Source organism: Magnolia sinica, chromosome 18, assembly GCF_029962835.1.
Source record: "Magnolia sinica isolate HGM2019 chromosome 18, MsV1, whole genome shotgun sequence".
In the NCBI taxonomy this organism is placed as follows: Eukaryota; Viridiplantae; Streptophyta; class Magnoliopsida; order Magnoliales; family Magnoliaceae; genus Magnolia; species Magnolia sinica.
The window spans coordinates 33,198,925-33,224,374 of record NC_080590.1 but is presented as its reverse complement, the minus strand read 5'-3'; the positions used below and the strand labels follow the sequence as shown (position 1 = coordinate 33,224,374).

The window sequence follows — 25,450 nt, the reverse complement described above, 5'->3', positions numbered from 1 at the left end:
GCAATATCTGCTCGATGTGCTTTCTCCTTGCCCATGCTTTTCTTCTTTGGGAGATCTAGAAAGCTAGGAATGGGGCTAGATTCGACAATAGAGTGCCCTCTGCCTCTAGGGTGTTCTCAAACGTGAAATGGTGGCTGATTACCCTCTTTCCCCAATTCTCGAGAGTTGTTATCCCTCCCTCTTAGACCAGCCTTGCTGCTCCCGCTCCTCGCCGAGCCCCTCGGTCCTTTCGCATCTTCTCAATTGTTAAGTGGATTAGACCGCTAGAGGGATTTCTCAAAATAAACGTTGATGGTTTCGCCTTATCCAATCCCAGCCCTGCTGGCAACGGAGGAATTTGTCGCGGTCACCTTGGTAATTTGCTTTTCGCCTTCACCAGTGGCTACGGGGAAGCCTCCAACAACTCCGCCGAATTGCAGGCCATTCATGATGGTATTAAATACTGTTTGGACCTTGGGCTTCATAATATTATCTTGGAATCTGACTCCAACTGGGCCGTTAATTGCTTACAGAAGAATACCGCCCCATCCTGAAAGTGGTCATACTGGCTAACCAGAATTTGTACACTTATCAACGGGGCCTCTTTTACTCTCTCTTATGTCCTTCGTGAAGCCAATGGGCCAACTGATAGCTTGGCAAAAATCGGGAACAAGCCGCAAGTCTAATAGGTTTTTTCCCAATACCTCCTCCCTGCCCCGTTACATTAGAGGCCAAGTCCTTGATAAAACTGGTTAGGGGCCATCTGTGAACACGCTCTCGCTCCTCAGATTTAGTGCTAGTTTCTCCTCTCCCCCCTTGGGATCGAGGTCTTTTTCGCTTTTGGTCTCTTGTCTGGCCTTGGGCCCTCTTTTGTATAGTTTATGATAGGTGTGACAGATCATTTTTCTCTGCTTCAGTTGTAATTTTCCCACCTGAATGGCTTAGATTGTAATTTTTTATTGAAAAAAAGAGGCTTATTTTAAAAAAAAGGGTCTAGCCTAAAAAAAAACCTGAATACATGCCAAATACCAGCCTTGATGTCTTCAAAAAAGAAAAAAAGAAAAAAAAAAGACATGTGCAAAGGTACGTATGGATGCTCATGTAAGAAAGTGCATGGGTGAGCATTCCTCTCTCTCTCTCTCTCTCTCTCTCTCTCTCTCTCTCTCTCTCTACACATGCACACATGAGTTGAGTTTCAAATCAAGTCGAGTCAGGGCCGAGTTGGATTACGGGTCGAGTTGAGTCGAGTTATTGGGTGACCTAAACTCGACTTGGTTTGAGTTTGGATTGGACGAAGCCTACTCGGTTCGGATCGACTCACCCACTTGGTTCAGATTAAGTCAGGTTTAAACGAGTCAAATAAGTCAAGTTTGCCGAGTCGAGTCGACCTGTGCCCAACCCTAGTTGTAAAGGGGGGATTTCTTTTATTAAGGGTGTCAATGGCTGTAAAGCATGCCTAACGAGCCCGACCCGGCTTTGGGCTGGACCTATTAGCAAGGCCTGTGGACTGGGCTTGGGCCTCACATTCTTGGTTCGATGAATTTTCTGGTCTGGCTTGGGCGTAAATCATTTTAGCCCCGACCCAACTCGACCCAACTTTACTATCCTACAAAAATGCAATCCTAATCCTTACTTAGGCAACCAATTCCTTTGAAATGTCTATTTTTTGTGCATACGTGGCCCACTTGATCAATATTAGATTATAAATGTTTAAGTGGTAAATAGGGATGTTATATTTTGGGCTGGATTGGTCGGGCCAGGCCTGGCCCAACCATATTTTTTTCGGCTCAGCCTTGGGCCTTCGTTTTTAGTATCAGGTGCAAACTGTCCATTCCACCATTATCCTTAATACTCTGGTGGTTGGTTATGCTTCTAAGTACTGCTTTCTGATCGATGGTGTAGATCCTCTGGCATTAGATGAAATTTCTCTTGATCACTTTGCTGCACTTCTGCACTGATTGCCAACAATTAGATGGCTTGTGCGGAAATTACATTGATCTGAACCATCCATTTTATAAATGTTGGCCCCACACCTAGAAGACAATCTTTATAAAGTAGTTTAGATTTCAGAGCCAGAAAGTACCTCTTACATTTTCCCTCCTTTTTTGATTTGGATGGCACATCAATTAATGGGCCATGGAATGTCAAATTATCAAATGGGTTCAATCTAAGCTATTCAAACTCTGGCCTCAACCAATTTAGGCCTCTGTACAATCAGTTCACACAAAGCAATCTACTCACGATGACATCTATACTGTTGATTTCTGTGACCTAATGGTATGAAATGTAACTCCTGCTATTGACCATAACCATTGATTCAAATCAATTTAGTTGTCCCTTAAGCCCGTTTGGATACTACCAAATAAGTAGCTTTTTAAACTACAGTGGATAAATTATTTTTCTTAAATAAGTTAGTTTTATTTTATTATTTTTTCAATAGAAAAAGTAACTTATTTTATTTTATTGCTTTTCAACTTCCAAAAGTAATTTATTTCTTTCATTTCATTGGTGATATAACAACTTAGAAAATAATTTAAGGGAATATGCTTTTAGTGGCCAAGAACCCCTTTTAAGTTCATGAAATTGGAAAATCATCCAATGAATGGATAGATGATTTAGTGGGCCCCACATGATGATGACCCATATTGAGGTGGCCCCACATGATGGATAATCTACATCCCTAATGATGAATGGCCCACATCCAAGGCGAGCCTCACATGATGAGCAACTCACATTGAAGGTGGGGCCTACATGATGGGCAACCCAGAATGATGGTGGGGCCCGCATGATGTGCACTTAATAATGGTGGGCCCTACATGATGGATGATCCAAATCAAGATGGGTCCCACATGATAGAAAATCCACATCAAAGGTCTGCCTAATGATGAGTGGCCCATATCCATGGTGGGTCCCACATGATGGATGACTAACATCAAAGGTGGGCTCACATGATGGACAATCCACATCAAAGGTGGGCTCCACATGATGGGCAATGGATATTGAAGATGTGCCTCATATGATGGACAATAACATTGATAGTGGGCCCCACATGATGGATGACTAACATCAAAGGTAATTAGTTTGGATCATTAAAAATGGTTAATTTAAGCTATTAAATGTGCATAGTAGGTAACCATTAATAAGTGTCTTTAAGCTATTTAAGGGTGGCCAACTTAATGATTGGATAAGATTGATGTGCCGGGCCGGGATATTCATAATTGAACTTGGCCCAGTCCAGCCCGAACATCTGATCTACATTTCGGGCCTGGGTCCAGACCTCAGGCTAAGTTTAGTGGGCCAAGCCTTGGCACTCCTGGATTGGGTCACCGAGGCTGATGGGGTGGCCCCATTGTCACCCTTACCTCAGTGTACAGGTTTGAACGACTCAAAATTTAATCAGCCCAAGCCTGACCATCAAGTCATAAATGCACCTACTAATTGCGCTTAGGGCAGGGCCTTAGAAAATTTTCTAAACCTACGCCCCATCCCAACCTTAATAAATTAATTGAGCCTAAAAACAGGCCTCTGATGGATCCACCAGCCTATGTACAACCGAAGCCTGACCCATATCAGGTGGTGCAAACATCCAGGCCCACATATATATTGAAAGTACATTCCCTTGATGAGGGGACCAGCCTTATTTTTTGCACCGGATAATTTTCATAGTCTGACTCACTTTTACATGGCTCCTATATTTTGCATGAGCTGACAAGCTGCCTAGAAAGTCAGGTTTGTATGTGAAAATTTAGTTGTTTCTACGTCAACATTTTTTATCTGTAATTGTATATGGCGGTCAGAAAGCAGGGCTGAGATAGAAACGGATTGGCTACTCCCCCTGCCACCAGCGCCATGGCTGGTGGTCCCCATCATGATGTATGTATTTCATCCATGCTGTTCATCCATTTTTACAGATCATTTTAGTGCTTGATCCAAAAAAATGAGAGGGATGTAAATATCAGGTGGACCCCACCACAGGAAAACAATAGTGATTGGATATCAATCATTAAAATCCCCCTATATTTTGCATGAGCCATGTAAAAGTCAGGTTTGTATGTGAAAATTTAGTTGTTTCCACGTCAACCATTTTTATCTGCATTTTATCTGTAATTATAAATGGCTATCAGAAAGCAGGGCTGAGATCTATCCTAGTCCAGACGAATTAGATCTACCTCCCAAGCCACCGTAATGTGGTGACTGAACATATATCCATGGCTTTCATATCTATGTTAGATTTGAATAAAGAAGAATAGAGGGATTTTATTTATAAAGCATACATGAGTGTAGAAGTCTCATGTGAGGTCATCCTTTTCATATAGTAATACAATAGTTCATACGAGTCTTTCAATACCATGTTACATGTTCTACCCAATTTTTGGAATCCTCGTAACCACACCATTGTTGTTAACCCGAACCCAAACCCTATCGCAGCGAAATTGTGTGTCGACAACCGCTCCCTCATCAATGATGTAGGCAGTTACCGATGGATTCTCCCTCTCAATAGTCGTTTTTGCAACCTCTCCCGTTACATTCAACAGCTCCGGCCATTCGCTTTTACCTACACATTCGAAGAAAAATAAGTATCATTCAACACTTTATGATAAAGAATTACAGATAAACTAACATAGCTTTTTCTACTCGCATCTAACAAACACACACAACGACATGTGGCACATGTGTGAGATTCAAGACACTTATCAGGAGAACACCAGAATTAGATGGCCTTCACCCCAAAACCAGGCTGAGCCACATGTATAGAAGAACACTGGATGGTTTTATAAAAATTTTTCAAGTTGTCCACTGCGGACTACGGTTGTGGCTCACAAAAATGAATTGGGCAGTCTGATTTTGGGCCACGACATACATTTGTTGGGGCCATCTAATACGTAGCTTGGATTTTGCGCATGTGCTGCATGTTGGCAAAGTACCTGCATGGTGAAACAATCGCTTACCAGTGCATTCAGATGCCATCTTTTGATTTCTTTGTTTGTTCTGGATTAAGAAACTCACAGGAGGATTTGTGTATTTATAGAATGGTGTCTTGCAAGTGGGAGTTGTCTCACGCTTTGGAGTTCTTGACTAAGTAGCTGTTATATTTGAAGTTTGAAGTTTGAATATTGAATTTGGAGAGAGAGAGAGAGAGAGAGAGAGAGAGAGAGAGAGAGAGAGAGAGAGAGAGAGAGTTTTAGACGTTTAAGGAAGCCACCACAATGTTAGGTTTCCCATGTCAAAGCTTATCGAGAAGGGAAGCCGATTACGTGGCGCACACAACCCACCTCTGCGGTGTGTTAACCTCACCAAGTTCTGTGGGTCACACAATGATGTATGTGTTATATCCACACCGTCCATCCATTTTTATAGATCATTTTAGTATGCGGGCCAAAAAATGTGGCAGATGTAAGATCAAGTGGACCACACCACAGAAAAGCGGTGGAGATAAAATGCTTACCATTGAAAACTGCTTGGGGCCACAGAAGTTTTGTATCAAGCCGATGTTTTTGCTCTCCCTTCATCCAGTTCTGTGTGACCTTATTAACAGGCTAACGACAAATAAACATCACTGGAGGTCGGTGGTGTGCGGCATTGAAAACTGCTTGCGGACCACTGGAAGGTTTCAACAGTGGGCGTCATGGTCGCTAATTCTTTCTGCATTGTGTTCCACTTGAGCTTTGAATCTGCTTCGATTTTGATCTCGCAAAATGGATTGACGGTGTGGATATAACATAATACATAATGGTGGGCCCCACAGAACTTAGTATGTCAAAAAATCACCACTGGAGGTCGGTGGTGCGCGGCACACCACGCAGTCTGCTTCCGTCGAGAAGGGAGAAACCTCCATAAGCAATCCCCAGAAGGAAGTACTTTCCAACTTGATCAAGGCATCCTACTTATCAGGGTGCAAATGGGTTGTATTGGACACGCGGACAATATTCATCTTCATGGGCCACCAACATTAAACCAAACTGGATTATCTTGACCATTGGATCAATGGCTTGCAAAATGGACAGTTTTCATAAATGATAAAATAACAGTATGATCATCAAAATAGATGGTACACTTGGTAGGCCCCAACTTCCATTAAAAAAAAAATTATGAATCGCTTAGATCCAAAGACTCTAACCATCTGATTGGTGTCTTGGGAAATAGATGACTACAACAGAAGAAATCATTGATCGGATGGTTAGGATCAACTGATCCGTATGGTTATCATCTATTGGCTCATGAGGAATGGGCTGGGATATGTTGGCTGATCCAGATCAAAATTTTGGACTTCCATGTATCCAATTCATCACATTTGCACCATAATATGGGGAAACTAGTGGGATGATATGCTAGTTAAAGTTTAAAACTCACTGGTACCATTTTAAAATAGATTAGCCAATTTTGACTGGTGGAACCATAATATGATATATCTATAATTCAATTTGTATTGTTGATATATCTATAATTCAATTAAGTAATTATTGATTCTTATAATAAATTTAGAATATTATTTTAAGAGTATTAAAAGTATGAGAATAAATCCATGATAGCTTTATATTTATATTTTCAATTACGAAACAATGATTCACTTTACATATATTTCTAGCATTCATTAAGCATCGATATTGATATGTTGGATGTAATGTAAATAAGTAGGCTGATCGTGTTCCTTTTGTATAAGATCCTAAAACTAGCAAGTAGGGTGATTGTGTCCCCTAGGTGAAAGACCCCATAACCCATTAGATCCTTTAGAGTGTAACAACCCACGCCCATACTGTATGATATTGTCTGCTCTGAGCATAGCCCGCACGGTTTTGTTCTTGGGGAACTCCCTCAAAAGGCCTCATGCAGTATAGGGTGACAACTCCACATATAACTAACATTACTTCAGACAACACTTTCGATATGGGATAAAGTTTCACCTTCACTGTGTGCAGAATAGCCTGCCAGCCATCTTGGGGCCCGCCCACATGTGCGCTCGCCCACGTGTGCCCGCCCACATATGGCCACAGTGACGGGGCGTCACAATATCCCCCACCGAGGGCAGAGCCGTCCTTGACTCTGACACCATTTGTAACAGCCTATGCCTACACTGTATGATATTGTCCGCTCTGGGCACAGCCCGTACGGTTTTGTTCTTGGGGAACTCCCCCAAAAGGTCTAATACAGTATAGGGTGACAACTCCACATATAACTACCATTACTTCAGACGACACTTCCAATGTGGGACAAAGTTTCACCTTCACTGTGTGCACAATAGCCTGCCAGCCACACAGTAGCCTGCAAGCCATTTTGGGGCCCGCCCACGTGTCCCGCCCACATGTGGCCACAGTGACGGGGCATCACATAGAGTCTTCTTTGTTTACGACGTATGAGTATAATTGTGTGCACGGGCATACATCAAAGGTACAGCTGGAGCAGTAGTTAGACCAACTAATGTATAAATGGATCCCTTACCACGACGTACCGGTGGGTGACATTAATGCAATGTGGCCATCCACTTGGGTATAGTGTTGTAAGAGATAATGTATATTATTTATGAGAATTCATGGAAAGTATCACTTACATAACATATTTACGATTCTAATGCTTAAATTTATGTTTTTTTTATTATCCGTATTCTATTTTTCTCTCTTATTTATAAAAAAAAAAATAATATAATTTGAATATTTTAAATTTTAGGTAAGAAATGATTCTATTGGGTTGTTATCCTTACCCTATTACAAAAAAATGTATAAGTGCAAAACTGGAATACTAAGAGCAGGCAGGCCTCTACTATTAAGTTTAGTTTACATTTTAATTCCTTTTTGTTATTTAGGTTTATTTTGAATTTTGAATTTCGATGTAGAACAAAAAGAAAAGTATCAAAAGAGTGGAATTTAGTAAACATTATATTATTTCAACAATATTTTCCTTTTAAATGACTCTGAATATCTATTAAATTTTATGGAATTATGTGGATTGTAATGAATATCAATTTATTAAAACTGACGAACTTGGAATTTTGGTCCTGAATACCTTATTCGGTTACCGGGATTTTGGGGCGTGGCAAGTTGGTATCAGAGCCCAGGTTTAACATCAAATTGAGGACCTAGGGGGGATTTTAACATAGAATCATTAACTTAAGATGCATTTCTATAATAATATCTACAAAAGAAAAACTTAACGTCTCATGTCTTACTTAGATGTTAGTATACTAAAGCTTATTTGTTTAAATAATCATAGGTCATGTTAGAATTTAACTTGAATGACGGAGCCTTATCAGGGACACCTACTCCTCACGTTATTGAAAACGAACTACTTATTGACAGGATCCTCAGGGCTATAGGAGAACTTACGACCCTCGTATGACATCAGGTCAGGAAAAACCACGCTCAAATAAATAAAATAACTATAAACTACAAATTTCTTATATCACAAATGGACTATATGTTTTACATGTTAGAAGGGGTAAAACTATTTTCTAAATTGAATCGGAGGAGTGTTACTATTGGCCATAATTGAAGCGTGCATGATGTTGGAAAAGTGGTACAACAATGCCATACGTGTCAGACTTCCAAGAGGCAGTCATAAAACACAGGCCTATACACTCCATTGCTACTACCTGATGGCTCTTGTGAGGATTTATCTATAGATTTTGTGCTAGGCCTCCCACGGACTTAGCGTTGAACGGACTTAGTGTTTGTTATGGTCGACAAATTCTCCAAGATGGATCATTTTGAAAAGGCCTAGCTATATGTCCTTGGGGGGGGGGAAGGGGTGAATAGGACAATGCCAAATAAAACTTATAACAACGGAATTAAAAAGAATATGATAGCCAAAATAAATCACAATGCAAGAAAGTAAAATAACCTCAAAATTCAGATCTTGAGAGGTTGATACAAATGTTGTTCTAAGGACAACCTTACACCAAAAACCAGAGTTTATGGTAGGACAACCTTATTTCTAGAAAGATCTTTGTATCAAATCTCAAATCGAAGAGGAATGCAGAAATAAATACAAACTGAATTAAAATAAATTGTAATCATAAATGTATTGTTCTAGGGACAGCCATACACCATAAAAATGGCAGGGCAACCTTGCTGGAACAACTTTTAAAGGAAATAGAATATCAAGCTGATAAAGGAATAGCAGAAAATAAATTCTAAACTATTACAACATTCTCAAAATGCTTGAATTAAATGATTACAACATTCACCACCATACATACATCCCACAAAAGAATAATTAAAAATCAGAAGCATAAATCATTCAACCACAACACAAGGGATTATAGTGGTTCGCCTGTGTGTTCACCAACTGTTAAACAACAGCCACACAAAATGCTACTCCACTCTAATATCCTCACACAGGGGATATTAGCGTTCACTAAAAATAGGTTTTCCCAGGTTCACCCAAAACCTTTACAATTGTGTCTTTGTCTGTGGGCTTACACAATTAAAAAACCCCACTTCTGAGTTTTCCTGGCTCTCCTCAGATAACCAATACAACAAGATTTTTCTGGCAAATCTTGAAAGAAACCAAAACAAAAAGGAATTTACAATTAAATGTAAAATACCTGATTATCTCCTTCGTTGTAGCAGCCCAGTAGAACCAAATCAAAGTAGATGATTGAATGTCCAAGTTCAATGTCCAGTACTCAATTATAATGGTTATAATTCTAATAGATTTTAAATTAAACCAAATAGGGCTTGCCTTAATTGATTTTGATTCCAAAGAAAGGGAATAACAATTCCTCTTATCAAATTAGATTGGAATAGCAGAAACAAAATTAATTAAATAAAGCTAAGGAAAGAGAATATTAAATAAGCACACTTAGCTTAGATGGAGCACATAATTATCTCTCAGAAGTTCGACGAAGATTGGCTTGAATGGATTAATTAATTCGATGATTTCTTCTGAGATTCGTGCACTATTTATAGGTGAGCAGATCGCATCTTCGACTGGTCTAGGGAGCTCTTCGACTAGTCGAAGCAATAACAGATATTTGAAAGATCCGGCGGGATAAGCTCTAACCGTTCTACGACTGGTCGAAAGTTTCCTTCGACTGGTCGTAGGTCACCTTCGACTGGTCGTAGGTTTCCTTCGACTAAAAACTGAAACACATCGCTGGATTTTGAGTCGAAGATTTTCGGCTGGTCGAAGATGCAGTCGACATCGTTCCTACGACTGATCGAATTTCTGGACTAGTCGAAGCTTAACAGATTTTATCTGAAATTTGTAACAAACTCACGACTGATCGAGGAATTTCTTAGACTGGTCGAAGCAACTTTAGGACTAGTCGAAGAAGGCCTAGGACTAGTCGAAGAACAGACCAAACTAATGTAAAATAACATTCGACTTATATATCCAAAATGACCTACTTCTAAGGTCAACCTATAGTCAGTCAAACCTCAACCATGAAGTAAGGATATTGAAACATTAGGAACTAGTGACCTTGAAGTATGAGTCTTGAAGTCTTGATGTAGTTGAAATCTTGATGTAGCTCAATCTTGAAAGTGTCTTGAGTTCTTTACAAACTGCCTTGAACTCTTCTTGAAGTCTTGCAGCTTGAGTCTTGTCTTGTGAGCAGTTCTTGCATTCAAGATTGATCCTTGTACTTGTGAGCTTTGCTTGTTGTGAGCTTTGGCTTGTTTATGAATGTTGATCCTTGAGAGAGCTTCACTTATGCAAGGTATATATAACAATGATTTTGGCACCACAAATTTGACAACAGACAGGGATATAAACTATAGCACTTACACATCTCACACTGTGCAAGAAGGCTCTTGACACCACACATGTTACAAATTTATTTTTCCAAGAGGTTTTTATTTTATTTTATTATTTTTTAATTTTTTAAAGATTTTATATTATACTAATTGAAATTAAGGAAATTACAATAGAGATTTCGGGTAGACCCTAGGACAAAAAGAGACAAGGGCCCGCCTATCGTAAGGACTGAAAAAAGAAGGTTATCTTGCTCTCAGATTGCCCAGCCCCACTCTATCCAGAAAAAGAAGACCTTTGGGGATATGTGGGACCTCTACCAGAGAGTTGAGAAACATAGACGATTGGGAACCTGTAACGCCCTGAAAATCGGGGGTCGAGCATAAACTCAACTCCCTAGTTCCAACACATCACTTATGCAACATAAATAATGATGATTTATATTGTCCACGTTAGTGCCTTAAACGTGAATGAGATTATACCAAAATAGCATATCATACTCCAGAGGTAATTAAAGTGCGTTAGTGGAAGACTGTGATGTGTATATAAACTATATAAAGGTAATAGCAAGCCCTCAGAGTATGAATGTCACTAGGTTAAATAATTACAAGTTTGATTCAAAATATACAAAATCAAAATGTATAATATTCTCTATCTAAAACCTTGTAGCCTTGACTACACAACTCCAGGCCTACATAGATCCGTTAGAGAGTTGCATATAGGAGAACTCCTCCTTGTCATCGTAATAGTCCGGCTCTGCTTCATAATCATCGCCATCAGCTGCAGCTAGGACAGATTCTGGTTGGTGTGTACAACACCGTCCTAGAAACGTAGGAGTGAGTGATCAACTCATTGGAGATATAAGGCAAAGGTTAACATGTTATCAATTCAATCAAGCAGTAATGGTAAAACAATACAATTAAGCATCCCTAAGTACTCTAGTTAATGCAAAAATGATATGTATTAATGATGCATGCCCTCGCCTACACTCCCTCTGCGATCTTCCTCTTACGGTCGCGGCGTGCATCCCTTCCTCTGTGCTCAACACCAACGCCAAAGGCATATGCAATGCGGTGCATGATCGTGATTACCGAGTTCTTATTAAGCCTTTTCATATAGCAGGATTGGAAAACTAAGGTACCTCCCTTATATCATTTTCCAAACGATGATCCATTCTAGGGTCATCAGTCCTAGCTAGTCTCATACAATATTACGGTTTCATGTCGCTATAAAGGGCTCGTCACCTCAATGCAGGCTTAACTTATACTCCAGTTGCTACAAAAAGGATCGTCGCCTTAGTGCAGTCTTAGAGTATGCTTGAGGTCACTACGAATGGCTTGTCACCTAGTCGTAGGCCGACTGCTCGAATACAGTGTTCCATACCATTGTATTCGGCTCACGAGCTTAGGTTCGCTCACTGGATACTACAGGGAGGCTCGTCGCCCCAGCGTAGGCCGATAGCTCGACCACGGTGTCCCATACCACCATGTCTGGCTCATGAGTCTTGGCGGATCGAGGTACCAAAGTTAACAGGGTTTTCACTGGTGAGTTTGGTACCTTAGGTTCAAGTAGTAGAGTCCATACATGGTAAACATACATCGGGTCAATTGGGTTACTTGACGAGCTCGACTAGTATGAGCGTACGTCGAGCTAATCGACATGGAGCACGTAAGCACTCCGTGTGGCCTAACCACTGTCTACAACCGAGGTACGGCTTAGATTCATCAAACACGTCCTGTGTGGCGAAAACAACTTCAGCCACCTGGTCGGAACCTGTTACCGATTGCCTGGACTATGTAATAGTCCCAAACACCTTCCAAACAATAGCATTCACATATAGTAAGCCAAAACAACATGTGGCAACTGAAAGCAAATACAGATCTCACATGAGCATTTTAACAAACACATAGGGTACATGTTAGCATACATAGGCATTTTAACCATAAAGCAAGTAATAGCGATATAGGTTACATAAAAGAAATTATAGCCATAGTTAAGGGAATTGAGAATCCTATCTCAACACCCTCATTACATGCACTTCAACAAGTATTTCCTCATTGAGGCATTTTATCAGACGCTTAGACTACACATATTATATACATGTAATAACTTAGTTAAAATACATATTATAGCAAATCCTTTCACAAAGGAGATGCCACGTATATAACGATCATGCTTTTACAATCAATAATCATGACAAGCACGAATTATAATTCCATATTCATTCAAGCATATCAACAAACACATAGATTTCACTATATTCAACATAATTCATATATATGTGTAAAGTGTGGGAAACATCGCATCTAAGCATGTGGTAGCATCCAAGTCAGTCATAAATCATTAATGACATTGAAAGCCTTAAAAACCATAACCTAAACATTTATATTCCACACCTTTCACCTGTAGACTCGTAACGAACTCAATTCGTTCTCTAACTCGTCGTCTACGGCACAACTGCAACCTATAGTATGAAATATATTAGCTATTTCATTCTTTGCTCTATTTGAAACCCTAAAATAGGTTAGGGTTATGTTTTCTTACCTAAGAACGGAATCGGAATTGCCGGAATAGAGACACGGGAAGGGTGGTTAAGCACGTGGAGCGGCGAGATTGAATCCCAGGAACACACGCCAACTCTCTCTCTCTCACTTTCACTCTCTTTCCTTCTCTTTCTTCTCTTTTCTCTCACCTAGGGTTAGAAATTCGTACAAAATGAGAGAGAGAGAGAGGGTTTAAGCTCTTATATAGGCCCAAAACTGATGGTATACTTAGGTTATAACCAAAGAGTGGCCGTTTCGGTCCAACGACGCACATTTGGAGGCCCCTTTTCTGCATGCGGTCGGACTTAAACTTGCTAATATTAGATCTAGGTCAAACTGAGTTTTCGGTCCGATCGAATTTACAGATCGACCGTGGCGGACTAGTTTCAGTTCAACGGTCATCGGTACTCGATCAGGGCCACAAGTGCATCAACATGAGTTAGAAATTTTTCCTGATTTGAGGGTGCAATTGGGTTAGATTCTGATGGTCTGAATCTTTAGATTTGACCTGCAAGCAAACGACTCAATTCACTTAAATCTGAGTTCATTTTCTAAAGATATTTGCGTTTCTCACACACTTCACTCTGGGCTCAAGTTGTGCGTTTCCGGATACTGTTAGGACTTGATTTTCGAGATGGTTATCAAGCCCAGTACTTCGGTCATAACCGTATAGTTTCGTAATAATCGGACTTTCGACGCGCGGTTCAGGTCCGATACGAAGTTTCAAAGTGCTCCCAAGAGCAACTGGGTTTTGAGATGGATCCTAAGTTTTAAGGTAATGTAGCGTTAACAATTCTACATGTTTTGGGTCTTGTGGCTCGTATTTAAAGTGATTAGTGCTAATTCCACAGGTAGTCTCGTTAAACACTTATAATTCTTGTCTAATTTCTAAAGGATTTGGTCCTTAGTGATTTATGCTTGAGGTGGTACTCGAGTTTCTGTATGGATTTTTTTTTGAGATGTTACAGAACCACTACCAATTTTAGCTAGGTTATTAGTAACACCATTTGCATCCCTGGGGGAGTGAGGAAAAGAAACTTCCAAAGCTCCCCTGAGCACCTGGATTCGGGTTCGCCAATAGTACATAAACCACGAAGAAGGAGACGAAGCCTGTGCAAGAAAGGAGATAATAGATTTGGAGTCGCTAGCTACTTCCACTTTAGAGAAGCCCAACTTGGCACAAAGGGAGAGACCCTCCTAAATGGCTCTAATCTCCGCTCTTGAATTGGACCCAAAGTCGTATCTAGATTGGAAGCCAAAAAGGAACTTACCATTGCTGTCTCTACCAACACTTACCCCACCCGAGGGGCCCAGGTTCCCAAACAATGACCCGTCTACATTTAATTTAATCCAGCCACCCTTAGGCCTCGACCACCTAACAACTTGAAACTTCCTAGGCTTCAAAGAAGCCACATCAACACCCAAATCTGCCAAAATTGAGGCTAAGAAACGATTAAGCACCTTAGGGAGAGGAAGGGAAGAGTTGATCCAAGCAATCCAGTAGTGGATAGAAGATACCACCTTGGCGACACTGAGGAGGCAGTTGTCAAAACGAGCTGCATTTCTAGCTTTCCAAATCTACCGGAAAATGAGAATATGGGCTAAACCTCTCAAAGATTTGAGGCGACCATATGTGGCCGAAAGATTCCGTTACCTAGTTGCTCTCCTCACGGTGGAGCTGTTTGTAACCTGCAAAATGTGGAAATGGGGCTAGAAATGGGGCCATACCTTCAATGTTAAACCACTCGAGGAGAAGACATGGTCGATGGTTTCAATGTGGGGCTGGGCCAAGGGAGAGCAACATACGCAAGTAGATGCTAAAGAGATACCTATAGATTGAATTCTAGCATCTACCAGGACCGCCTTATGGATGATCTTCCACGTAAGGAGGGAAAGTTTAGGGGGAAGTTTAGAGTGCCAAACCAATTGAGCCCAAGCTTTCTTGACTTCCACTGGTCTGACCATCTACCTTGAGGTTATGTGCTTATATGACGTCGCAAAATCTATCACCTCAAATCATGATACTAAGTTCCTCAGTCACACTTGGAGGACTTTGTGGAGGCAATTGGACACTGACTTATAGTTCAACAGTATATATTATCCACAAACAGATGGACAAACCGAGGTGGTGAATCGTACACTTGGGAACCTTATACGATGCTTTTCGTGTGATAAACCCAAGCAGTGGGATTTTTCTCTTGCTCAGGTGGAGTTTGCCTTCAACAATATGTAAAATTGTTCCATTGGCAAGTTCCTATTTGAAGTTGTCTATGTATGGGTGCCACGACATACTTCTTGATTTGGTTCCTTTGCCCAAGCTTCCGAATGTGAGTGTTGCTGCAGAACATATGGCAGACCGAATCATGGGCATTCATGTTAATGTTTAAGCCAAATTGCATGCTTCTAATAAAAAATACAATGAACTGGCTAACAAACATTGGCGTTCGAAGGTGTTTAAGGTGGGTGACAACATGATGGTTTATCTGTGCATGGAAAGATTTCCAATTGGGACGTACTATAAGCTGAAGAACAAGCTTACGATCTAGTGGGGTAACTATAAGCAAATGCTAGCCATCACATTTCCTCAGTTACCTACATTGTTTTAGGTTCGAGTCCTTACCTCAATGGTAGACTCTGAGGAGTTTCAACACGAGGTCTTGGGTTCGATACCCATAGGTGGTGAAATCCCACCATGACATGCGTGGGTGTGTGTGTGTAAAAAAGAAGATGAAGAACAAAAAGATTGGATCGGCACCTATCCTCCATAAGATTAATGACAATGCTTATGTTGTTGATTTTCCTGAAGACATGGAGATCTCATGCATGTTCAATGTGTCGAACCTACACTAGTATGATGAACCAAAACTGGGGGATAACTCGGGGATGAGTTTTCTTGAAGTGGAGGGGACTGATGTAGGACATGGATCAATAAGCCCAAAGAGGAGCCCAAGGATGAGTTAAAATTCAACATAGTTCGACCGGTTGACAGATCTAGTCAACGGGTCAAAATTTTGCCAGAAATTTTAGATTGGTTGATGTACAATTTTTGCCATTTTGGTAGGTCGACAGATCTGGTTGACAGGTTAAAGGCCCTATTTAACAGGTTTACCAATCGGGTTGACAGAATTTATAGAATTTTTGGTTTTAGTCTCTGGATGTTTTTGAGTTTGTTCGACCAATCAATTCGACTGGTCGCACACAATGAAAATTTGCATGTTTTTCAAAATTTGTTTCCTTATTTGATTTGGATTCTTTAATGATGTTTTCGGGTTGGTTTAGGGTTATTTAAGAATGTTAAATTCAGTTTATTTATTTATTTATTTTAATTTTAAATTTTTAATTATTATTATTTTTTTATATATAGAAATCTATCAATAAAATTTTTAGGAAACTTTTATATCTCTTGCATATTCGAGAATTTACTCATGTGGATTCAAGAGTACCTTATGGATTCAAGATGTTTATCGATTAAGGAAGACAATGATCAACCTCATCATATCCTTCCCTGTGTCATTCATCCGTTTTGAAAACTCATTTTAGGACATTAACCTAAAAATAAAGCAGATCCAAAACTTAGGTTGACAATAATACAAGAAACAATGGTAATTGACCATTAAAAACTTCTCGTGGGCCATAATAGTGTTGGATCAAGCTGATATTTGTGTGGTGAAGGTCTTTGTGACCTTATCAACAGGTTGAAGTTTTTAATGGTGGGGATTCAATCACGACTGTTTCCTATGATATAGTCCACCTAAGATTTGGATATGCTTCATTTTTTCGATCACGCCTTGAAATGAGCTGGCAAAATAGATGGATAGTGTGGATGTAAGTAACATACATCATAGTGGGCCCTACAGATAAGGATCTACCCTAACCACGCCCTGCTGCATTGAAGCTCCTTATGGCCCGTTGCCATCTCTATGTCGAAGAAGAATATTGTTTGGAAATCGGTCCATAGAGTGTGCAGACTTATGATGAGCCATCATGGATGGCATGTTGATCAAGAATCTACGCTTTTGGACAGTATCTCATCACCCAATCGGTTGGATTGGAGCTTTTTTTCTGTCATTATTACTTTTTTAAGTAGGAGTCAAACCCTGTAAAGGCATTTCACAACGTCTACAATATTTTATTCAAACCGTGTATCGTTTTCATGATAATATTAGACTTACCATATATGTAGGATTATACAATGCCTGAGAAGTCTTGTATGACTTTGTCATGCCCCAGGAATTGCGGTGAATAGTTTTGGTAGAGTAATTTATAAAAGAAATCCTATCTACATAATTGATGCGGTCCACACCGTATGAAACAGTGTGAAATCATGCTTTAAATATCTAGAAGCACCTCTTGGAGCCCACCTGTACTATTGAAACGTATTATGACCCCTTATCCAATGGGACACATACAATGAATGAGCTCATGAATTTCTACACCGCATATCAGTAAGCCTTATAAGCTATCATAACGCTTTCAATCCGTGCATATCTACTCTCAACTGTTGTCTATGGTGTGGCCCACCTAATTAATGAATTGGCCTTATTTTTATGCCCACCATGGAAGGGTACATTTAATTAATGGAGAGGATGTCGGTCACACATCATGGTAGAGGATCCACACAATTCAACCTCATAGGAAGCTTCCCACAAGGTCGACCTCATAGTACTTTCATCCTACACAGACAAATATATAAATAAGTTGCAAAGGTGCAATAAAGATTAAGATTATCAAACCACATACTGAAATTATTGCATATATCTCCAATTAAGTTACAGGTTGCAAAGGACAGTAATCCTGTGAAGGCTAAGGGGAAACAAAGGTTAAGAAGAACAACAAACTTTTCCTTTTGGATTAAAAACAATCCACACACACACACACACACATAATTCATCCGGATCATTAGGTGAGTCTCTCCATGTAGAGTTAGGACCCAAAAATAAGCTAGATATGTTGTTCAAGCAGACTCCGTGATTGGAAAAGTATTATACAGGGAAAAAGCTCAGCCTTCAAACTGTTCCTTGGTATGGCCCACTTGCATCACAAATGGGACTGACGGTTGGCTCTCAAGCATAAGTTTTGTCGTGTCATCTAATGGTTGGAGAGGATTTCTCATACTCATAATCCTGAGTCATGTATATATCAAAGGTAGACATTTCTTTCTCAACTATTCCATTAGTGTGGTGTACTTGAATCACAAATTAGCGTAATGTTTTTATTCTAGCCTTGGAATGATGTTACATATCTAATGATTGGATTGGATCTATATATAAATCAAGGTGAGGTTGTCAAATTAAAATCAATGCTTGGATTGGGTCTCCCACATATTTCATTCTTTGTCCTCCGTTTGAGATTATATTCCCACAAAGAAGCTTTTAAATTCAACTAGTTGATGAAAAGCTATAGTCCATCATTTGATAGCTTACAAAGTTTGAAGTGCATGTGAAATCCAACCCTTTCAACGGGTTGGCCCCACCATTTGGATTTTTTTGTTTGTTAAACTGCTCATTAATATCTACGCATCAAGTGGTCCACACCATTTAAAAATACCATTCAAACATTAATAAATTAAGAAGCGTGTCTAGCCCACTTAATGACTGACTATTACAAATTTCAAAAGGTGATGCTTGTGATGAACAATCCATTAGATATGAGTCGCTGTCATACATGCATAAAAATTAATTAGGTGTTGTGGCTAGTTGGAACCTAGCTTCTGGTCAATCCTCTTTCATAAACCTTCTCATAAATTTTATCATCACATTAATATTATCGGTATCGGTACTTGTTGGTGCTAATTGGTCCTCCATAGAGTCCACCATGATTCATGTGCGGATTTCCTGCCAAAAGAGAAGCTCTTACGCTAGGAATCTAGGCGGCCAATGTGATGTTTGTGAGCAATCCACTTGTCCATTCATTTTGCAAGCGCATTTTAAGTCATGCAACAAAAAATGACTGGGATCCAAGACTTGAGTGGGCCACACAAGAGGAAACAGTGAGCTACTGTTGAAACATTTGCATGGCCACGATTTTTTTTTATTTTTATTATCAGGCTAAGCTATTTTGTTTTTATTTCATCCTAATGGGAATGACCTTAATTATAAAGGGTTTGGATGGCATATACAGATCATGGTGGATCCCAGGAAGGTTTTAACAATATGCATTTCTTTCCCCAATTTTCCCTCTTGTGTAGGCTCCTAAGTCTTGGAACCAGCTTAGTTTTTGTGCCCTGTCCTAAAATGAGCTCCCAAAACAGATAGACGAGGTGGATTTCTCAAAAACATCACTGTGGGCCCCACCTATATTCACAGCATAGGAACTTTTCAGAATGTGTTTAATCTGCACCATCCATCTAATGGAATGTAATCTCAAACGCAACTTAAAAGCTCCATTTGGGGGATGCAATCTCAAACGTAACACCATCAAGAACAGAATATATGGAAGACCCAAGCTAAGTATTGATTTTTGAGAGGCCCACCTTGATTTATATGTAGATCCAATCCGTCTATTAGATATGTAACCTCATCCTAGGGCAAAATAAAAATATTAGGTTGATTTGTAATTCAAGTACGCCACACTAATGTAATAATCGAGAAATAAATGTCTACCCTTGATTTGTACATGGCCCACCATTATGAGTATGTGAAATCCTCTTCAACCATTAGATGACACGATGAAAACCGATGCTTGGGGGCTAACAGTCAGTCCCATTTGTGATGCAATGGGCCATACTAAGGAAAACAGTTTGAAAGCTGCGCTTTTTACTCACGGTACAGTTTTTCCAAACTTGGAGCCCGCTTGAATAATAGATGCATCTGATTTTTGGGTCCTAACTCTAACATGGGGTGACTTATACCAGATGATCCGGGTGTATTTCATAGTAACCTCATGATGGGGCCCACCCAATCCAACAACTCCATTCAACTTTGAAATAAATTATTTCCCAAGGCAATATTTATTAATATTAATTACTCTATTTGATGCATATCTAATTGGATCAATTTGAATGGTCCAACAAGTAATGGGTGAGCATTTCTCATATGTGTGTGTGTGTGTGTGTGTGTGTGATGCCTGTGCATGCAAACATTGAGTATGTGCCAATCATCCTATTGGAAAAATCAAATCAATATGATTTTTATAATAAAGAATTGAAACACACCATTTGCAGTCTGATTGTAGGCCATGGTCTTCTCTATCTATAGTTTAATTTCTTAGTTCCCATATATATTATCATCATACTCTGACCAACTATTAAAGTTTTTCACCATTTAAATTCGAGGTGGGGGTGTAGTCCATCACACTGTCATTCCGTCGCACCTTTCTAAATTATGCATATACCCTTTGCTTTTGTTGAAAACTCTTCCCGTCCTTTTTTAATTTTTATTTTAAACAACTCATTTATATTTCCATTGAATAAAAAGAGGCTATTGCATATCATGTGGGACTGCAGAATCGATCCCCTATCCTTTAAATAAGCCAAAAGCTACTCCATTTATATATATATGGTATGGATATCACCCTTTTTTTTTTTAAGGTGGAAGCTAGCCACCTAATTTTATTAAAAGAAGAAAGATATAGACAGAACAACTCTTGGGGCAGGGTCCCACAAAAAGGTAAGGAGCCCCGCCTATCATATACAAGCACACCTACATGACTATAGACAACAAATTATGGCCAATACACGGAGGGCCAGGCAGCAAAAGGAAGATCGATCCCACCAGCCAATCAAAAAGGAAGAGAGCCAGCACCAAAATCATGCTCTCAAATAGCCTAGCTCTGCTTTGTCGAGAACCAACAGACCCCTAATACTCCTTGGCAGGTCCGAGCGAGACCAAAAGAAAGAGTTGGCACAACCATCACTAGCCATCCTGGCAAGCGCGTCTGCCACAGAATTGCTCTCCCGGAAGATATGCCTAAAACAAAGGTTGAGCCTCGGGCTGAAGCAATGAATGGCTCCCAACCTGTACCAAATGTTCCAAGGGCAGTGGGCTAGGGGGTCCGCAGTAGCCTCCACCACCAGATTGGAATCAGATTCTACAACAACATTAGAGAGTCCCAATTTGCTACAAAGAGTAATTCCATCCAACATAGCCTGGGCTTCAGCAATCGTATTGGAAGCAAGGCCATAATTCCTGTGAAAGGCAAAAATCACCCGACCGTGGGAGTCCTTGGTAATACCTCCTCCGCCACTCTCACCTGGGTTTCCGTGGGAAGAACCATCAACGTTCAGCTTTACCAGCCAAGGGGAGGTGTTGACCATTTAACAATCGTAGGGAAAGGAGCGGGTGTCACTCTGCCGCTGTCCAGATGGAGAGCATGAATGGTCGCCAACTCCCTAAGAGATTGATGATCATTGTGAGGCAAGGGGTTGCCAATATCCTCCATCCATCGAGAAACCTGAGCAATAACCTTGAGGGCTGACATCTTTACCCCTTCAAAGCGTGAGTCGTTGCCGCTCAGCCATAATTCCCAGGAGATTAATGCAGGAGCCATGCCAAGCAATTGCTTGATGCGAGAGGAATTCGACGCTTTTGAGGACCATAATTCAATTTTCTGCTGAATGGACTGATTAGGAATGTGAGGAACATCAAATATTATGTGGAAATGCATCCAAACTGTTCTTGCTACTGACCCAAAACAGAGGGGGTGGTTTAAGTTCTCCACACCGTGAGCCCGGGGGATGGATATCACCCTTATTTCAGTGCATGGGTTTGAAGGACTTGATATTTAATCAGCCCAAGCCTGACCATTAGGTCATAAATGCACCTACCAATTGCGCTTAGGCAGGGCCTTGGTAAGAAAATTTTCCAAACCTACACCCCATCCAACCTTAATCAATTGGGCCTAAAAACAGGCTCGTGATGGATCTGCGAGCCTATGTACAGCCTAAGCCTGACCGATATCAGGTGCGACAGCCAGGCCCACATATATATTGAATGTACATTCCCTTGGTGAGTGGACTCGCCTCATTTTTTGCACCAGATAATTTTCATAGTCAGACTCACTTTTGAATGGCTCCTATATTTTGCATGAGCTGACAAGCTGGCTAGACAGTCAGGTTTTTATGTGAAAATTTGGTTGTTTCTACGTCAACATTTTTTAGCTGCATTTTATCTGTAGTTATATATATAGCTGTCAGAAAGCAGGGCTGAGATCTATCCAATTGTCTACCACACAAAATAAAACTTAGGCCGAGCTTTGCCTTAGCCTGGGTACCGCACAAAAAGAAAATAGGCCTGAGCCCAGCCATAATAACAATGCCGTTGTACAGATGGGACACATAAGAAGGACCAATTTGATCCACCTCCCAAGCCAGCTTAATGTGGTGACTGAATATCCACGGCTTTCAGATCTATGTTAGACTTGAATAAGGAAGAAATTAAGGATTTTATTTATAAAGCATACATGAGAAGTAGAGAAACCTCATGTGTGGTAATCCTTTCAAATAGTAATACAATAATTAATACGAGTCTTTCGATACCATGTAACATATTCTAACCAATCATTGGAATCCTTGTAACTATACCATTGGTGTTAACCCAAACCCAAACCCTATCGCAGCGAAATTGCGTATCCACGATCGTTCCCTCCTCAACGATGTTGGCAGTTACTGACGGATTCTCGTCCTCAATCGTTGTTTTCGCAGCCTCTCCTGCTACATTCAAGAGCTCCGGCCATACGCTTTTACCTTCACATTCAAAGAAAAATAAGTATATATCATTCAACACTTCATCATAAATCATAAAGAATTAGAGATAAACTAACATAGCTCTTATATTTTCCACTGGCATCTAACAAATACAAATGATGACATGTGGCACATGTGTGAGATTCAAGACACTTATCAGGAGGACACCAGAATTAGATGGCCTTCCCCCAAAACCAGGCTAAGCCACACGTATATGAGAACAATGGATGGTTTTATAAAAATTTTCAAGTGGTCCACTGCGACTACGGTTGTGGCTCACAAAAATGAATTGGGCAGCCTGATTTCGGGCTTGGATTTTGTGCATGAGCCGCATGTCAGCGAAGTACCTAGATGGTGAAACAATAGCTTACCTGTGCATTGAGATGCCATCTTTTGATTTCTTTGTTTGTTCTGATTTAGAAACTCACAGGAGGAATTGGGTATTTATAGAATGGTGCCTTGCAAGTGGGAGCTGTCTCACGTATGTAGTTCTTGACTAAGTAGCTGTTATACTTGAAGTTTGAATATTGAATTTGGAGAGAGAGAGAGAGAGAGAGAGAGAGAGAGAGAGAGAGAGAAGAGTTTTATACATTTAAGGGAGCCACGGCATTGTTAGGCTTACCATGTCAAAGCTTATCGAGAAGGGAAGCTGATTGCGTGGCACATACCACCCACCTTGGTGGTGTGTCAACCTCAAAGTTCTGTGGGTCCCACCATAATGTATGTGTTATATTGTCCATCCATTTTTCTAGATGAGGCAGATCCAGAGCTTAAGTAGACCCCACAGCGGTGGGCATAGAAGGCATCCAGTTCTGTGCGACTTTATGAACATGTTAGACGACCAATAAACATGATGGTGGGCCACTGGAAGGTTTCAACGGTGGGCGTCATTGTGCCCAATTCTTACTATTGTGAGGTCCACTTGAGCTTTGAATCTGCCTCGATTTTGATCTCGCAAAATGGATAGATGGAGTGGATATAACATGATACATAATGGCGGCCCCACAGAACTTGTACGTCAACAAACCACCGCTGGTGGTCGGTGGCGCGCGGCACAACACGCATTCCGCTTCCTTCGAGAAGGAAGGAACGTCAGTGAGCAATCCCCAAAAGGAAGTACTACTTTCCAACTTGTCCTAGGCATCCTACGCATTAGGGTGTAAATGGGTGGTATTGGACAAGCGGAAAATAATAATAGTCATGAGCCACTAGCATTAAACCAAACTGACTGGATGATCTTGACCATTGAATCAATGGCTTTCAAAATGGACAGTTTTCATAAATGATAAAAGAAAGTATGATTATCAAAATTGATCGTACACTTGATAGCCCCCAATTTTTGGGGATTTTTTTTTTCAAACTATGAATCACTTACATCAAAAGACTCACTTAGATTCAAAGACTAACAATCTGATTGGTGTCTTGGGAAATGGATGACTACAAGGGAAGAAATCATTGATCAGATATGCATGGTTAGGAAACAAAGAGTTCTTCGGCAACATCAACCTTCAAGTCAAAGCGGCAGAAGAAGCGCCGGTGAACATTGAGTAGAGGATGCAGAACTCTACAGCAATTTATTGAAGCTAAGCAGCATTTGCAAAGTATGGAGCTAAGGGAAAAAATCTTCTGGAAGCAAAAGTTAAGAAATTCTTGCCTGCAAGAGGGCAGGAGGGCGACAAGAACACAAAGTTCTTCCACGCCTTAGTTTTAGACATAATTAGGAGAGCGGAAATTAGGTTGATAAATATTCAGGGTGGGGAGCAAATTCTGGATCCCATCTTAATCAAATCGGAAGCGGTAAAGTTCTTCGAGTTAGCGTTCAAGTCGGAAGGCTCAACCCCTTCGCTCGGCCTCTTGCAGTCAATCCTGAGAATTCTATTTGAAGGGGACAATGAATTCACTACCAAAAAATTGAGCAAAAGCTACGGACTTTGGAAGCTTTTGGCTACAGATATAAACCATAGCTAATTCAATATGGATTTATTCGATAATTAAAACCTACTTAACCTGTAGCTAAAACCTACATTCCACCAAGATCTTATTAGAGATTGATGGTGCTTAAGGAGCTCCATGGGGCCCATTAGAATATGTGTGTTTTATCTAAGCCGCCCATAAATTTTGATATATAATTTCAGTGGATGAGCCATGGACCATCCTTAAAAAGGACTGTCATGGACCGTCTCTTATGGGCCTTTAATGGACGGCCATGGACCGTCCTTTAAAAAGACGGTCATGGACCATCCCTTATGAGCCTTAAAAGCACATTTTCAAATTTGAGAGGATCAATATACACCTGTAACAATATATTTCATCGTATTTTTCCTGATATACACCTGTTATATAATATATTTCATCATATTCACATTCACATCCATCTAAACCCAAACTATGTAAATCTAACATAAACTACATTCATCCAAACATAAACTACGTCCATCCAAACACAAACAATCTTATCCACATTACATTCATCCACGCATAAATACATATAAGTTTAACATCATAAATAAAAAAAGGAAAAAAATCAGCAACAATTTTCTTTTTGTCTTTCATCTGA

At 40.2% G+C, this 25,450-nt stretch overlaps 1 protein-coding gene across 1 annotated transcript; it reads right to left on the bottom strand.

Annotated features, from left to right (window-relative positions):
* Positions 1-4,216: 4,216 nt before the first annotated feature.
* LOC131232976 (proteinase inhibitor-like) lies at positions 4,217-4,962 on the bottom strand. Its single transcript, XM_058229518.1, has 2 exons — positions 4,905-4,962; positions 4,217-4,534 (listed from the first exon to the last, which is right to left on the bottom strand). Exons 1-2 carry the CDS (start codon positions 4,945-4,947, stop codon positions 4,341-4,343), a joined length of 237 nt encoding a protein of 78 aa, XP_058085501.1. The 5' UTR covers positions 4,948-4,962; the 3' UTR covers positions 4,217-4,340.
* Between the last annotated feature and the right edge of the window lie 20,488 nt (positions 4,963-25,450).

Coding starts and splice junctions, on each gene's coding strand:
- LOC131232976 (XM_058229518.1), bottom strand. CDS start 4,947: ATGGCATCTGAATGCACTGGTAAGCGATTGTTTCACCATGCAG. Junction 4,535..4,904: donor GCGATTGTTTCACCATGCAG/GTACTTTGCCAA, acceptor TCGAATGTGTAG/GTAAAAGCGAATGGCCGGAG.